At 38.9% G+C, this 14,556-nt stretch overlaps 1 protein-coding gene across 2 annotated transcripts; it reads right to left on the bottom strand.

Moving 5' to 3' along the window:
• Positions 1-1,852: 1,852 nt before the first annotated feature.
• On the bottom strand, positions 1,853-13,233 carry suox (sulfite oxidase). Of its 2 annotated transcripts, none has more exons than XM_030778732.1 (4): positions 13,156-13,233; positions 5,010-5,080; positions 3,695-3,896; positions 1,853-3,498 (listed from the first exon to the last, which is right to left on the bottom strand). In XM_030778732.1, exons 2-4 carry the CDS (start codon positions 5,066-5,068, stop codon positions 2,005-2,007), a joined length of 1,755 nt encoding a protein of 584 aa, XP_030634592.1. In that variant the 5' UTR covers positions 5,069-5,080; positions 13,156-13,233; the 3' UTR covers positions 1,853-2,004. The 2 variants fall into 2 exon arrangements, with proteins under 2 accessions (XP_030634592.1, XP_030634591.1); XM_030778731.1 differs by lacking the exon at positions 13,156-13,233 and adding an exon at positions 6,960-7,080.
• Between the last annotated feature and the right edge of the window lie 1,323 nt (positions 13,234-14,556).

The raw sequence follows: 14,556 nt of genomic DNA on the forward strand, positions 1-14,556 counted from the left end.
TGAACACCTCTAAAACATGTCCTGACTGCTTTTTAGAACAAACTGGGGTGAACTTCCTATACTGAAAGATTTTACGTCCTGTCAGCTTTGAATAAATCTATGTCCAAGCAAAATGCCCTACGTTTTCACACTTGTCATAAATAGGATCCACCGAGCCTTCACACTTTTGGTCCCCTCTCTCTGTGTATAAGCAGGGTGGGGGATAAAAAAGATCTTGAATCTTTTGATCACACTTAATAAAATCTTGAATTTTGTAGACCAGTTAGTTTGAAAATACATATACATGCATTGGAACATGTAGTCCATTCATATCCAGTTCCCTTTTTATCCTGTAATTTCCTTCCTGTTTCAATGTTCTTTAACTTCCTTTAATTTGTTGAGTGCTCAGAGAGGTGCATGAGCCATTAAAAGTACATCCATTTGTTAAGTTTAAAACAAAACATGCTCTTCAGTCCTTAAAGACAATATAGTTCTTGACCAGCTATATTTCCCTCTGCAAAACTAGTTTAAGCTGGTCTGTCAGTTGGCAGGATTTAATGTTTTTCTCTGACACAGACCAAGACATTAACGTCCCTTTTTTTTTTAGTTTTTCCAACATGCTAATCGTCCACTAGGTGGAGTTAAGCCATTTCATTTTGTTGAATAAGAACAGTTCTCTAGTACTATGATGAAGCAATGCTGATCAGTGGCAAAACAGATGTTACACAGATGATGGATGCATAAAGAGAGAAAGACAGAGAGAGAGAGAGAGAGAGAGAGAGAGAGAGAGAGTAAAGATGCACCATAAGGTAATATACAGATAAAGACAAAGAATCAAGTATTGATGTAAAAGTCCAATTTTTATAAATTAAATATTTCAAATGATACACATTTCTCAGTCATGCCAAAAATGCTAATGGGCAAAAAAGAAACCTAAAGGTCTTTGTATGATGACAAACTAACAAAAAATGAAATAACTAACAAATTTCTCCCTTGCTGAACAATGAAAAAGCTGACAATATTTAAAAACATAGCTGTGAACATCATTTTAATATTTGAAAGATAAAATTCTCTTCAAAGCTCGTGAAAGGAGATCAGTAAAAAGCTCAAAGCAACATTATTGCGAAACCTTATTCCAAATGTTTGATGTATTTAAGACCAGTCATGATATAACACTTCTAAGGGAAATAAAAGGGGGAAATATCTAAGGGAAATATCTATGGTCATCTATTACTTATAAAATCAGATGGTTCTGAGACAGGATCAATGTGATGTCTTGTTCTATGTTATGTGTCCCATGTGTGTACGTATGTATGTATGTATCCGCAATAAAAAAAAAAAAAAATCAAATGTTCCTTTTGGTCCAAGGGAGACTCCAAAGATCACAGATAATTTTCATTTATCTTAAGTTCTTGAGAATCTCTTTCAGATCTGGTTGTTACTGATCTAATGGCTAAAGTATTACGATCCAACATTTCATGGTACCCAGTTGTATGTCTAAGTCTGGTCTAATTGAGCCTAAAAAATTTAATGTATTTCTTTACACTAGGAACACTTTTTGGTCAAATGTATCTCAGGACTACATGTAAACATGTACTTGCATAGTACTTTTATATTACGTATACTCCCGCTGATAGCCAACAATCACAATGTTTTTATCATGTTTTGTAAGACAGGCAGACATCACTCTGCTAGATTCAGACAATGGAATTTAACACAATTAATATGTCAATCACTCTGGAAAAAAAAAACCAAACAAAACAAAACAGCTTTTTCATTTTTGTGTGCAAAGACTGCAAACATTCCAGTTCATTATGGCACTGCACCAGCAAACTAATGTAATGGAGAGTCAACATTTCCAAAAAAAAAAAAAAATCTAACTTGAGGTATGACAGCCAAATCAAACAAGTATTGTCTTGAAAAGTTGTCTTACATGAGGTTTGGCAATATTATCTCAGAATCATGCTACAGGGGTTCTTCTTCGGGTTCTTTTGTTTACCCTGAAAATGTTCCTATTCCAGGAGTCTACTCCTCATCCTCCAAGTCCTCATCTATTTTAACCTTCACTCGGTGCCACGCATTACTAAGCACTCCTCTCAGGTTCCAAATGGGAGCGACTGAGTCTGGCTGTGAATTGTAACTATTGTCCACTGCCTTACACACAATCTCTAGCTCTTGAGCCTCCGGTGGCAGAGGGACTGCAATCTCCCAAAGCTTCCAGGCCCAGGCTCTTCCAGGTGGAGGAGAAGGTGCTGGCCCTTGCCCCTTCTGACTGTTCTGGAGATTCGCCACGTGCCATGTTTTTCCGCCGTCCACCGAGACATCCACCCGCACCACCTCCCTTCCCCCGCCACTCCAGGCGTAGCCTTTCACAGTCACCTCCTCCATACTCCGGTCAACGGAGCTTCCCTCTGACGGCTGGGTGATGGCTGACTGAATCGGGAGCTCCTGGATGGCCGGGGCTGACTTAAAGTCAACCGTGTCCCAGTCGGTGCCTGGAGAGAAGCCCTTGTAGTCATTCTGTTGCCAGTGACTCTTGCTCTCCTCCTCACTCACGACGATCTTCCCAAGCCATTTGACATTCCGAGCCCCGACGACTCCTGGTACAACTGCACGGACAGGATAGCCGTGATCCGCCGGCAGGGCTTCCCCATTCATCTCGTAAGCCAACAGACAGTCTCCCTCTTCGTTAATTGCCTTGTTCAAGGGGATAGATGCACCGTACACAGTGCCGGTCACGTCACGGTCAAGCCCTTCAAACTGCACATGCTTTGCCTGAGCCGCCACCTCTGGGCCAAAGCCTGCGTAGAGCAAAACATCCCTGAGCCGGGCACCTGACCATGTAGCATTGCTAATTGCTGCGATGCCCCAGTTGAGTCCCTTGACTGTCTTTACCTTGTTCATCTCCGAGCGACGGTTCCCAGCACACTGCAAAGTTGCCGTGATGGTGTGCTTGGGGAAACGAGACTTGAGCTCCTCTAGGGACAGACTTACTGGTCCTCCAGGAAGACCCTCGATCTCTAGCCTGTACGTTTCTGGGTCCACCTTGGGTACCGGCAGGTGGTTGCGTTTGAAAAAGAGGGCAGAGGGGGTGATATAGTTGTCAGTGAGGAGTGCGGGCGGCGGCTCGGCATTAAAAGGCTTAAGGCTGTTGACACTGAGGGCAGGGTGTCTTGGAGGATCGTTGGAGTAAGGGTCTGCAGTATCTCTATTCTGCTGTTGTTGCTTGACATCCTCTGGGCTCAGCTCACCTACCTTGTACCCGGACAAGATGTCTAGCACGTGATCTTGACCATGAACGGCATACAGTGCCCAAAAGGGCTCTAAAGCGCCACCTGCAGCCAGTAGGATCTTATCTCCCCCAGGATGCATGGCGACAAACTCAGTGATGTCATAGACTCCGCCCTTGTATGTGACCCACACACCCTCTTCTAGAGAGCGGTGTTTGGTGACTTCCTCCTGGGTGTAGACAGGGAAGGATGACGTCTCCGACTGTATGGAGAGAGCAGCCCGTTCTGTCTGGTGAAAAAAGACAAATAGAAAAGGGAGAGTCAACACTCCATAATAACACGTTAATTAAATTCACCACACAGGGAGGCTGAAAACAAACAGAAAATGCATTTTGGTTCTTTTTTTTTTTTTTTGCATCTCAAGCACAACTTTACAAAATGACAGTTTGTCATGTGGTTTGTCCTGCCTCACTATGTTCACTTACTTGGCTGTTGTGGAGTCCATAAGCAAGCACAGCTCCAGTCCCAGCCACTAACCCTCCCAGTATATATCCAAATGTTCGGCTCCTCGCCCCATGGAAAGACCCTGATTCCTGCCTTTCATCTGCACCAGTGCTCCTCCAACAGGCTCCTCCATGTCTCCCCCACACAGAGAGAGCAGGAGTAAGGCACTTCAGCACCTGGGTGCTAAAAGAGAGGTGAAAAATCTAGAAATCTAAGAAATCTAGGACAAAGTAGTGATTTGTGATGAAAGACAATGATTCTGCTGGGGGTGTTCCAAGTACGTGGACTAACCTAACTAATTTAACTCAGAGTAAGTAGTAAACCTCCTAACACAAGAGCCCTATGGCTTCATCCTCCTAGCAAAACAAAGCCATAGGGATCTTCTATTAGGAGGTTTGCTACTTACTCTGAGTTAACCTACCCTGGGTTAGTCACTGAACCATGTATTTGGAATAGCCCCCTGGTGATTTAGCCAAAACATCCTGCTTGGTGAGAATCAACCAATCAAAATGTATCTTTAGTTCCAGGGTAAATACAAATACAGTATCACACATATATGCAATTTCTCCAGCAGTCAGAACATAAAAGACAAAATTAAATCCAATATTGACATTAAAGTTTAGTAGGTCATGAAAATTTAGGAAAATAGGTAATGGAAGCCTATAAGAACAGAAAAAAGCCAAATGAATCCAGTTCTAAAAGGTCCAATCTCCAAAGACATCCGGACAAAATTAAGCAAAAATCCGTAACTTTACTCACAGGCGTCTTTACATAAATTGACCCGGATGCCCTGCTTAAAGCACCACATTCTCAGTTGTGTAACATTCGTCCACATTATTTTCATACAAGCTCAACTTCCTGAGTACATATTTACCAGTCACAGTGTTACATTCTACAAACTTTGCTGCCTACATTCAATACTGTAGAAGGTAGGAGCTAACACTTCTCACACAAAAACACATGTTCAAACATCCCCAAGCGATAATTTACCACCTTTGCAGGGACATGCTGCAAACAGACTTAACCGTTACCTTGTTTGGATGTGATGAGACAGATTTGAATAATACAACAATTCTGTCATATAACTTGTTTGTCTTTCTTTTTTTTAGCAGCAGTTTTATTTTGAGAATAGAAAGGTGAAGAGGAGCCAAAGCTTACCCAGCCCAACAGTGAGGATGTAATACTGTACAATTCAGAGTCAGGTAATTCAGGTATGAGTCTTAACAACAGAATATTTTTAACTTTCAAAGTACCCAGTGTTAAAAGGCAATGCTAATGTCTGCTTTTCTGAGTTACCTTTGAGTCCTGTGAAGGCCAACCCGGGCTAGGACCTGGTGATGACAGAGATGCAGCATTGCACTGAAGGTCTAGAAGCAGAGGGAAAAAGAAACACCGTCAAACAGCGAACATCAAACTCAGGAGTTCTATCTAGGTGACAAGGGCAACGGCATTTTCAAGTTGCTATCAAGATTATTTTACGACTACATGTTTCACTATATACATAACTTCATCACAGCTATCCTCTTCAGGCCTTTTATTATTTTGTAGCTTCATAAAGTTCTTGAAATTTCTGGAACAGGTGCATCTGTGTTATTCGCTTGTTTAACGGATATATGCTGAGTTAGATTCTCAGAACACGACGCCTCTGGATTATAGTTTATCTTTCTTATGATCAGCACAGATAATACACCCAAGTCAACCTGAAGGGTTCATCAGGAGTTTAACAACTGTCTAGTTGTATGCTAGTAATGGATAATGTTTAACAGACTTCAAGAAAACTGTTAGGTTTGAGTTCTCAAAGTCAAGAGGTCAGATTTGGTTTCAAGCATCTATTATGTTTCACTACATCCTCAAAGCATAAACAGAACAGGCAAAGGTCATACTGTAATTCACTGAGAGTCTCTCTGTGAATTACAGGTGGTCAGTTATCCAACGACAATCCTTATCTTTTGTGTTATGAGTCACTGACCACCTTTGACTTTGTAGCGATTAGCAATATAGTAGACATATTCTAGTTTTAATTATTCATTCTTTTCATTCTTTTTCCAAGCCACTTATCCTAATTATGGTCGTGGGGTGCTGGAGCCTATCCCACCGCTCATAGGGCGAAAGGTGAAGGAAACACCCTGGACACTAAATTTTACTGTTAAAGTATTTTACAAGAGATTCATTGACTAGCACATAACCAAAAAATAGAACAGCTCAGCGATCTGGTTTTTGGGCAATGGACAGTTTAGGACAGTAAATTAAATTCATCCCTGTAATGTCAACAGGAAAAATGTGCTACGGCAAAACTGAGAGGGCTCCCTGTTGATGTAATCAGAGGCTTAGGGAAAATCGTGAGACACTTGGAAAAACTGCCTCAAGGTCATTTTTCTAATTCTGTAAAAGTCAAGGCACAGGAAAAAAAAGAATCTTGAGCCTACTGCAAAACCAAGATCTAAGATAACTATTCTCAACTTTTTAATGAAAATCAGAAAAGTTCACATCTTTGAGAAAGCTACTAGTGTTTGACACCATATTTAAAAACAATTAAAAATATTGTATAAGTTGTATAACTTACACTGTTATAACTATTAACTAATTAACCATTAAACATGGCCACTTTCTTCAATGTGAGACGCAGAACTGAGATATGTCAGTCATTCTGAGATCTACATGATATTTTCAAAAACAATTAAAATAAAAAATGGAAAGAAAATGACATAGAACTTCAACTGTTCTGACATACAAACTCACTGTACAGTTTAGATAGAGTTTATACATGCATACAAGTTTAGTATTTTTCAGTTCTTAATCATTGTCACAGGAGGCAGATCAATGCAGCATCAAAAGAACAAAAACATACTGATCTGCTGATAGAATAAGTAGATGATTTTATTAGAAGTGGCTAATTGTTCCTATGGGCCCGTGTGTGAAAAAAGGTAAGCTTACTCTCTACGTTAGTAAAATGGACACAAAGTAGAACATAAAAATGCTTTAGCATTTAGGCTTATTATCCTGTAAGGTAAAACGGATTAACTGCATTCATGTGGCTACATTTTTAATTTTAATAATAAAATCTCAATAAATCATTCCTATAATAAGTAAAACATGCACGCTTTTAACCTCCTACAGTGAACTGCATGAAAGCAAGAACTGCATAAAATATTACTGTGTATGGTCCACACACGAGTTCCTAAGTTCCTTAACACTGCCAGCACCTATAATCATTCAGAGCAGCAGACTGAAAAACAGCATTCTTACCAGGTCATGACTTTAAGACAAATTTGAGTCCTTCATGTGAACTGCACCGTTCATTAATGATTTGTGTTAATGTGAATGTTCAGGTTTGCTAAAGTATTCTGAGGCACAGTCAGTGACTCAACCCTGTTCAAATTTATCCCTGGATTTCCACCACATGCTTTGCTTTACCATCCAGTAACAACTCTGCACATCTTGAACTCCTCCTGAACTGACCAATGAGAGGAATGCCTGTGTAACCAAAGGGACCAATTAGGGTGTAGGGTGTGTATACAGGGGAGGGGTAGTATTTCACAGATACTACAGCTTTGGATATTTAAGAATTTGTATATTAAGTCCACAATAGGCTGATGAATCACATTCATCACTTTTCAATTTATCTTTTTTCTTTTTTTTTCTTTAAAAAAAGAAAAAAACCCACTCTTATCAAAGACCACACCAACACTTCCATTCAATCAATTCAACTGAAAGCTGAGCAAACTCATTAGAGGGATTGGGACAATACAAATATATGTACTAATCAAACATCTGATAACTTACATTTCCTATCACTGTTAGAGTGTTTTTGGAATTACAGGAGCCAGACAAGGTGTGGTTAATTAATCGTTGAACAGTTTATGGTCGGTTGTAAACTTCAGTCCGATTCTGATAACATGACAAAATTGTAGATTTTGTAGGTTGAGAGTATAAATGACCGTAGCCTTTGTAGGTTGAAAGTGTAAATGGCATGTTCTGGGAATCATGAGAAAGTCCAGAATATTCCACTTGCTAGACACATTTGTGTGTTGAATTTGTGCAGATTTTTAAAATGTTAAATAACGTCCATGGTATCTGTTATCACATATATTTAAAGTAGAGATATTTAATTATTAAGTAATCATATTTCAGATAATAATGTGAGAGTGTCACTCTAAAAAATCGTATTTTTCTTCTATCGTCATGTTAGAAGAGTGTTCAACGCGACTACTTAAATGACCTTTTTAAACGATTCCATCACATTGTGTGCCCGAAGAAAATTCCTTTGCACATTCTTCAATACGGCAACGCAACAGCAGACGGAATTATCTGATCAACATTTGAATTCACCTTGTCACCTCGGAAATGTGTCAGTACGCGCTGTTCTGGACAACAAGTTCATAAAAGTCTGGGAGGTACGCCAAAGTACTTTTTTCTTTTTGAGGAGTGGCTGAACCAATGAGAAGCGAATCATAAAACAGCTGCTTTCCAAATTACCGATTTAACAAATATTTGCCCTGTCTCTTCTCCAATTGGGTTTGGTTGAATACGTTTCGTTTGATTTGTATATTAAACGGCAAGCATGTGTGATTATTTGAACAGTTTGCCGACTCCGTTAAGTGATGCAGTCTTGTTAATAACATGATATTACGTAAAGAATCTAGAAGTATGCAGACAATAACAATAACAACGTTTGAAAACGAGGGTGAAGCTAAATTTATTTGAAATATTTAAGATAGAGTTTCTCTGTTAACTTTTGAGCGCACCGCCGCGCGCAGTTCTGAATCGCCGATTTGCATCATTCTGTTCACGAGAGTGAAGCACAATATTTTTTGGTACTCTGAATAGGTGCCAAATCTGGTCAGTGTAGCCGAAAGTAGGCCGCTTGTCCACCCAAAAACAACATTACGTAATGGTACTGAGCTTCTACTTTTGGTGTTTTGGTAGAATTAAAATGTCAGATATACCAACGTATCCGTCTAAAACAGAATTGAGAGCAACGTTTAGGCACCGTGTACAAAGTGCAGTACCTGTTCAAACTTCAAGGTAATTTTATTGTTTGGATTTGACTAAGAGGGACATGGCACACCTTCTCGATTTTGTGCTAAACTTTAGGCACAGTCCGTAATACTAAAAGAGACTTAGACACCAGGGGGTATTTCAGAAAGCGGGTTTGGTGAAAACTCAGAGTTAGTTAACTCAGTGTAAGTAGTAAACCTCCTAATAGAAGAGCCACTCACTCATTATCTATCGACACACGGACAAACACACTCACACTCACACTTAGGGGCAATTTAGTGTCTCCAATTCACCTAACCTGCATGTCTTTGGACTGTGGGAGGAAACCCATGCAGACAGGACCCTGGCCACCCGGCTGGGAATTGAACCTGAGACCTTCTTGCTGTGAGGCAACAGCGCTACCCACTGCACCACCATGCCACCCTAATAGAAGAGCCCTATGGTTCTTCTATTAGGAGGTTTACTACTTTCTCTGAGTTAACTAACTCTGAGTTTTCACTAAACCTGCTTTCTGAAATAGCCCCAGTACTTCATTTCCACACCTGTTATCCATGCACTTTTGGTCAGCTGCCGACAACAGTTGTTTGCCGAACCAATATGGTTTACATAACCAGTGAGGTTAAGCGCTTTCCATAAAATGCCTTAAGACAGTTTGGGTAAGACCATGTAACGGAAATACTATGTTCAGAGGTCTCTATCATCACAACATTTTTCTGCTTCTTGGACAGATTACAGGCAATGAAGATGAGGACAATGGGTCAGTTATGAAGGCCAGAAGGTATTTCTGATAATTAGCCGATTTATTTCTAACTGTGTTGGGGAAAATCTGCACCTCAATCCATCAATAAATCAATCAATCGATAAATAAACTCCATATTCTTGTCTGCTTTGGAGTACAGACTGCTTTGTTTTAACACATCGCTACTTAACCTGTAACAGCTGTGACTGAGACTAGTGCTGTATACATGTTGTATGGTAATTACTGGAAACAGGGGCATGTGCCAGATAAGCTTCACCTAAGCTGGTCAATACAATATTTTTTCATTCACGTTTCATTCCATTCACTGCGTGCATTTGGTGAAGTCTTCAGCACGCCCTGGCATCCAGCATCTGTCATCGACAGACTCCTGCCTGCTCTCATAACTCAATCTCCCACAATAATAAAAGTCTCTATGGCAACCCTGGTTTCCGTTGTTCTGTTGTTAGTCCAGTTTCGATGCTGTGACGCAATCCAGTTACTGGTTTTTTGACTGTTTCTCATTCTCCCAGGTTATACATCTTATTAGTCCTTGTGTAGTTGGTGCAGACACTGGGCTATCGAAATGAATACAAATTACTGTAATTAGTAATCAATTAATTGCCACGGTGAAAATCAAAAAAGTATACAATATGCATATGCCTAAATTAACAAAACAATTACTTTGAAGTGCCTATGTCTGTTGTTTTTTGTTTGTTTGTTTCTAAAAACTCAAATGGTGCAACAGTGTCCAACAACTCTATATTAATTGCCAATCTATTGATGACCCTCAAACCATCTCTCTCTTCCGATTCAGCATCTGCTTTTCTGAATTCTCTTACGCATGTGCATCCAATCAGTGAAGCTCAAAAAAATTATTGTGGGTGGCCTATAACTGCAGAGCAAGTAGCAGATGCCATAAAACATCTAAAACGTAAGAAATCCCCCAATAACAATGGTCTTATAGCAGAGTTCTACAGCCAGTTTTTGGACCTGCATGCCCCCTTCTCGTTGAGAGTTTTTTTCCATGAAAAACACGTCCTTAATGCTTAACTGTATGAGATGCAATCCGGATTCATTGGTAACACACATTTTTAATAACATATGTTTAGTGTTGCTAGATATTTATAATTACTCTTACCTAATTGATGATGACAGCTTTCTCTCTCTCTTTTTTTGGATTTCTATAAGGAGTTTGATACAATCAAGCAAAATTTTACCTTTTAATATTAGGAACAATGTGTGTTTGGGGGCCTCTTCTGTAAAGCTATATGGAAACAGTTCTGTTAATCTGAAACATGGTACTTCTGTTCGGTATGATTTATAGAGGGGAATTATGCAATGTTGCCCAGTTTCTCCTTATCTGTTTCTTTGTGCTGCCCAACCTCTTTGTGTAAACACTACAACCGGCTGTTTAAAAGGAATTTGTATCGCAGAATGGGAAGTGCTTATAAACCAGCTTCCTCATGATACCACTCTCTTTGTTAGGGATGCTACACCGGTACCAGTGGCTATAAGTATTATTGAAGTTCTCTCAAAACCACCTGGTCTTTGTTTAAATATCAAGAAATGTGAGTTACTAGTCATTGAAGTGTGTGAGCAATCCTCTATTCACAGTATTCCTGTCGAGGAGAAGGTTATTTATTATGGTGTTATGGTAGTGAAAAATCAGAGAGATAGGTGCACTTTAAATTCCAAACTTATAGTTGAAAAAATGCAATAAAAAGGTTAAACTAGTCTTTGCGAAGAGACTTCTCATTGAGAAGAAGAGTGTTGCCAACTAATGCTGAATGCCTTTCTGGACATGTTTATACAGTTTTCATCCTGATATACAATTACACAAAGCTATAGACCAGATGCTTTTCAATTTTCAATGGAAGAACCAAACTCATTACATTAGGAAGTTGGTAGTCATGAATACATATGAAAAAGGGTGTCTTAATTTTTTGGACTTTAGAATTCTAAACTAAACCTTTGAGATTAATTGCATCAGGCATTTTCAAAGAAGCCCAATGTCACTATGGAAGTTTACTCCTAACTATAAACTTCTCACGTTTTGGTGGCCTTAATTTCTTGTTCGTAATTGCAAAGTTGACACATTACCAGTGAAATCGTTTGCATTTCATAGACAGGTAGTATTGGCCTTGTCTATGACTTATAAACATAACTTCTCTACCCATAAATATTTTATTTTTGCAATAATAGTGATATTCTCTGTAAGAAGAAATTGTTGTTTATCCAAAACTGGTTGGATAAAGGTATCCTTCTGGTCAGTCAGCTGAACAATCGCCAGGGCTTTTTGAGGAACAATTAGGAATTCCAGGAATGTTTTGAGTTTCAGTTGTTACTCCTAAGGAATTTTCTACGGTACTTGGTTCTATCCCAACAGCATCTGTAGCTCTATTGAGAAATGCTCCTTCCTCATCACATGTCTTGACTGATCCAGCTGACTTTCCAATTGGTAGACCTTAATTTGAATGATCTTTTAAAAACAAAGATAGATAGATTTAAAGTAATGTTGTGTCAGCTTACTGGAATGGTCTGACAGATAATACCTGCCTGAAAAAAGGTCTGGTTGTTATCTCAGAATTTTTTTTTTTTTTTTCTTACGAACGAGGTGAAAGAAGTCTCATTCATTATCATTCACAACTTTAACCCTGCTGGTCATTGTATGAAGTAAATAACGAATATTAGAGTAAGTTGCTCCTTCTGTGAAAATCCAACTGAAACTTTCCTTAATTTATTTTGGCATAGACAATTTTCAAGAGAGCTAGGGCAAGACATAAAAGATTTATTATTGGTGATATTTCTGGAGACTTTCCCTTGGTGTGGAAGGATATGGTGTTTGGGGTTCTTTGCCTGTGACAGACCTAAGGAAACGCAATATTATTTAACAAAGTTGTTTTCACTAAAATTCATTATTCACATATCAAAAGTTTCTTTTTTTCTCCCAGTCTTTGTTAGTTTGTTCTATTATGTGTTATTTGTCCCACTTCTACAAAAAAAAAATGAGATACCAAAAACCAGTAACAACAATAACAACAACAACAACAACAAAAACAAGTAGTACGCTTTTGAGACAGCTCCCCTCACTTTCAGTCATATTCCTTGTCTTGTCAGGAATACTGGCTGAACATAAAAGACTGAACATAACAATATGAATTCGTTATATGCTATCAAAACATTTAAAGAGAACGGGATACTTAAGTCAGGTGATCGACCATAAACAACATCACAACTGCTTTTGAAGGGATACGTGGTCTATTCGGCGTTGGTACTCAGATTTGACAAAATGCCTATTAAGAACACCACGAAAACAGCAAAACAACTTGTCTACATCATCCTCCAAGCTCAAACTGGCAAACATCTACGATGCAAGTATAGGCACAAAACCCGGCGTGGAAAGTAATAGGCTAGTTACTGTATGAGCCGAGGTCGACAACGAACCGTACGAATATTCTAGAAAGAATCACCACAGATCCCATGCAATGTACAGCATCATCCTCATCATATTGAAAATGTACGAATCCTGGTGAATAATACTTAAGAAAGTCAATTTTCGTTCAAATGCTGACACAGGCTAGCGCTTGCTGTGGCTAAACCCTCTGGCACCAGCACGTGGATGGCTATCTTACTTAAGTAATAAACTCTCAGAAAATTATTACAGACGATCAGTTAAAACAATCTGCAAAACAATTAATTTCTTACTTGAGCTGGATAAGGAGTTCACTAAATCGGGTAATTCATGACGCTGACCGAGTTTCGACGTCTGCTGCTGATGGAGCGTGAGACGGTTGACGTTACGGAATGTGTCAAGGTCGGTCCCTAAGCATAACTCAAAGCTGACGTCAGCACAAAAAACAAACAGCGGTACTGCGTAGCTGTTGATCAATAAGGTTGTTTATACATATACTGATGTCTATGTGTATGGGTTTGTAAAGGCGTGCACTCTGCACTGTACCGGTAACTCAGGAACAAGATACATGCATAGCCTATTTTATCTGAATAAATAAATAGCCTCACACTTATCTCATACATAATACTACATAAATAAAGTCTTTTATATCTATTTGAATCTTAATATTGATAAGTTAAATTATAGTGCTGGTATATGATATTTTGAATGGCTGAAAGAAAAAATTAACACTTCCATCTCAACATATTAATTTTTCATATTCGTTTCACTTAATAGTCATGACTCCCCTGCCACTATCTGCATCTCTAATGGTGTGTAAGATAATCAGTGAGATCAACTGTGCAAGTGCCTCCGTGGCGTGATAGAGGCAAGACACTTTCTGTTAAATTGCTTCTTAAATGGTTTATGACCTGAGATAAACGCTACGTTACTCTTTTCTTATCCTGATAACAAAGCATGCCATGCCCGACAAAAAAGGGAGAAAACAGCAGTTGAGAGGTTTGAAAGCATACTCAGACAACACTACATTTTATTATTTAGACACTGTTTTAAAGCAAAAACGCAGCCTTATCTATGCAATTCCCCAATACAATCATATGAATTTAGTAATGTCCATTACTAAAAAGCCATTAAAGGAGCTCTTTCAGTGTGATTTTGGTTTCATTTTAATTTTGTGGGATTGTCTGTGGGTAAACTCTACTGAGAATATTGCCATTTCTCATGATTCATTGCTGTTGAAAAGCAAAGATTATCTTGTCAAAACAATTGTGAAAATGTCCGATCATACCTTGCCAGGGATGCGGGTGTAATCTTAATCTGAGTGTAGCGGTCCCTGTAATTCTCTCATGTAATGTTTACCAGTTGTGGGGAGAACAGCACTTCATGCATTCCAAAGGAATGCAAGCAATCATTATTTCAACACCGAATGTTCACCACAAAAGGAGAAGACACGTTGTAATTGAGATAACCAACACAAAAACAAATGCTGCTCTTTTTTGTTGTTGTTGTTGAAGCACACTTCAGAATGAATAAAAATTTTTGTATGGCTAGAATAACCTGAAGGACAGTTATTCATATAAATTCAAAGAAGTTGATTTGTAGCTTTTATTAAAATGACGACAAAGACCCAAGACGTCACCTGACACTACTGCCTTCATCAGTGTTAATTATTAATATGACTTTTTTTCCTGAGA

This window comes from Chanos chanos, chromosome 6 (assembly GCF_902362185.1).
Source record: "Chanos chanos chromosome 6, fChaCha1.1, whole genome shotgun sequence".
NCBI classification, from domain to species: domain Eukaryota; kingdom Metazoa; phylum Chordata; class Actinopteri; order Gonorynchiformes; family Chanidae; genus Chanos; species Chanos chanos.

Bases quoted from the DNA above. Each gene is read 5' to 3' on its own strand.
- suox (XM_030778732.1), bottom strand. From the start codon at position 5,068: ATGCTGCATCTCTGTCATCACCAGGTCCTAGCCCGGGTTGGCCTTCAC. The intron at 3,897-5,009 runs GTAACTCAGAAA...CCTCTCTTTTAG, and splicing joins GGCCTTCACAGGACTCAAAG to CACCCAGGTGCTGAAGTGCC. The intron at 3,499-3,694 runs GTAAGTGAACAT...TTTTTTCACCAG, and splicing joins ATGGACTCCACAACAGCCAA to ACAGAACGGGCTGCTCTCTC.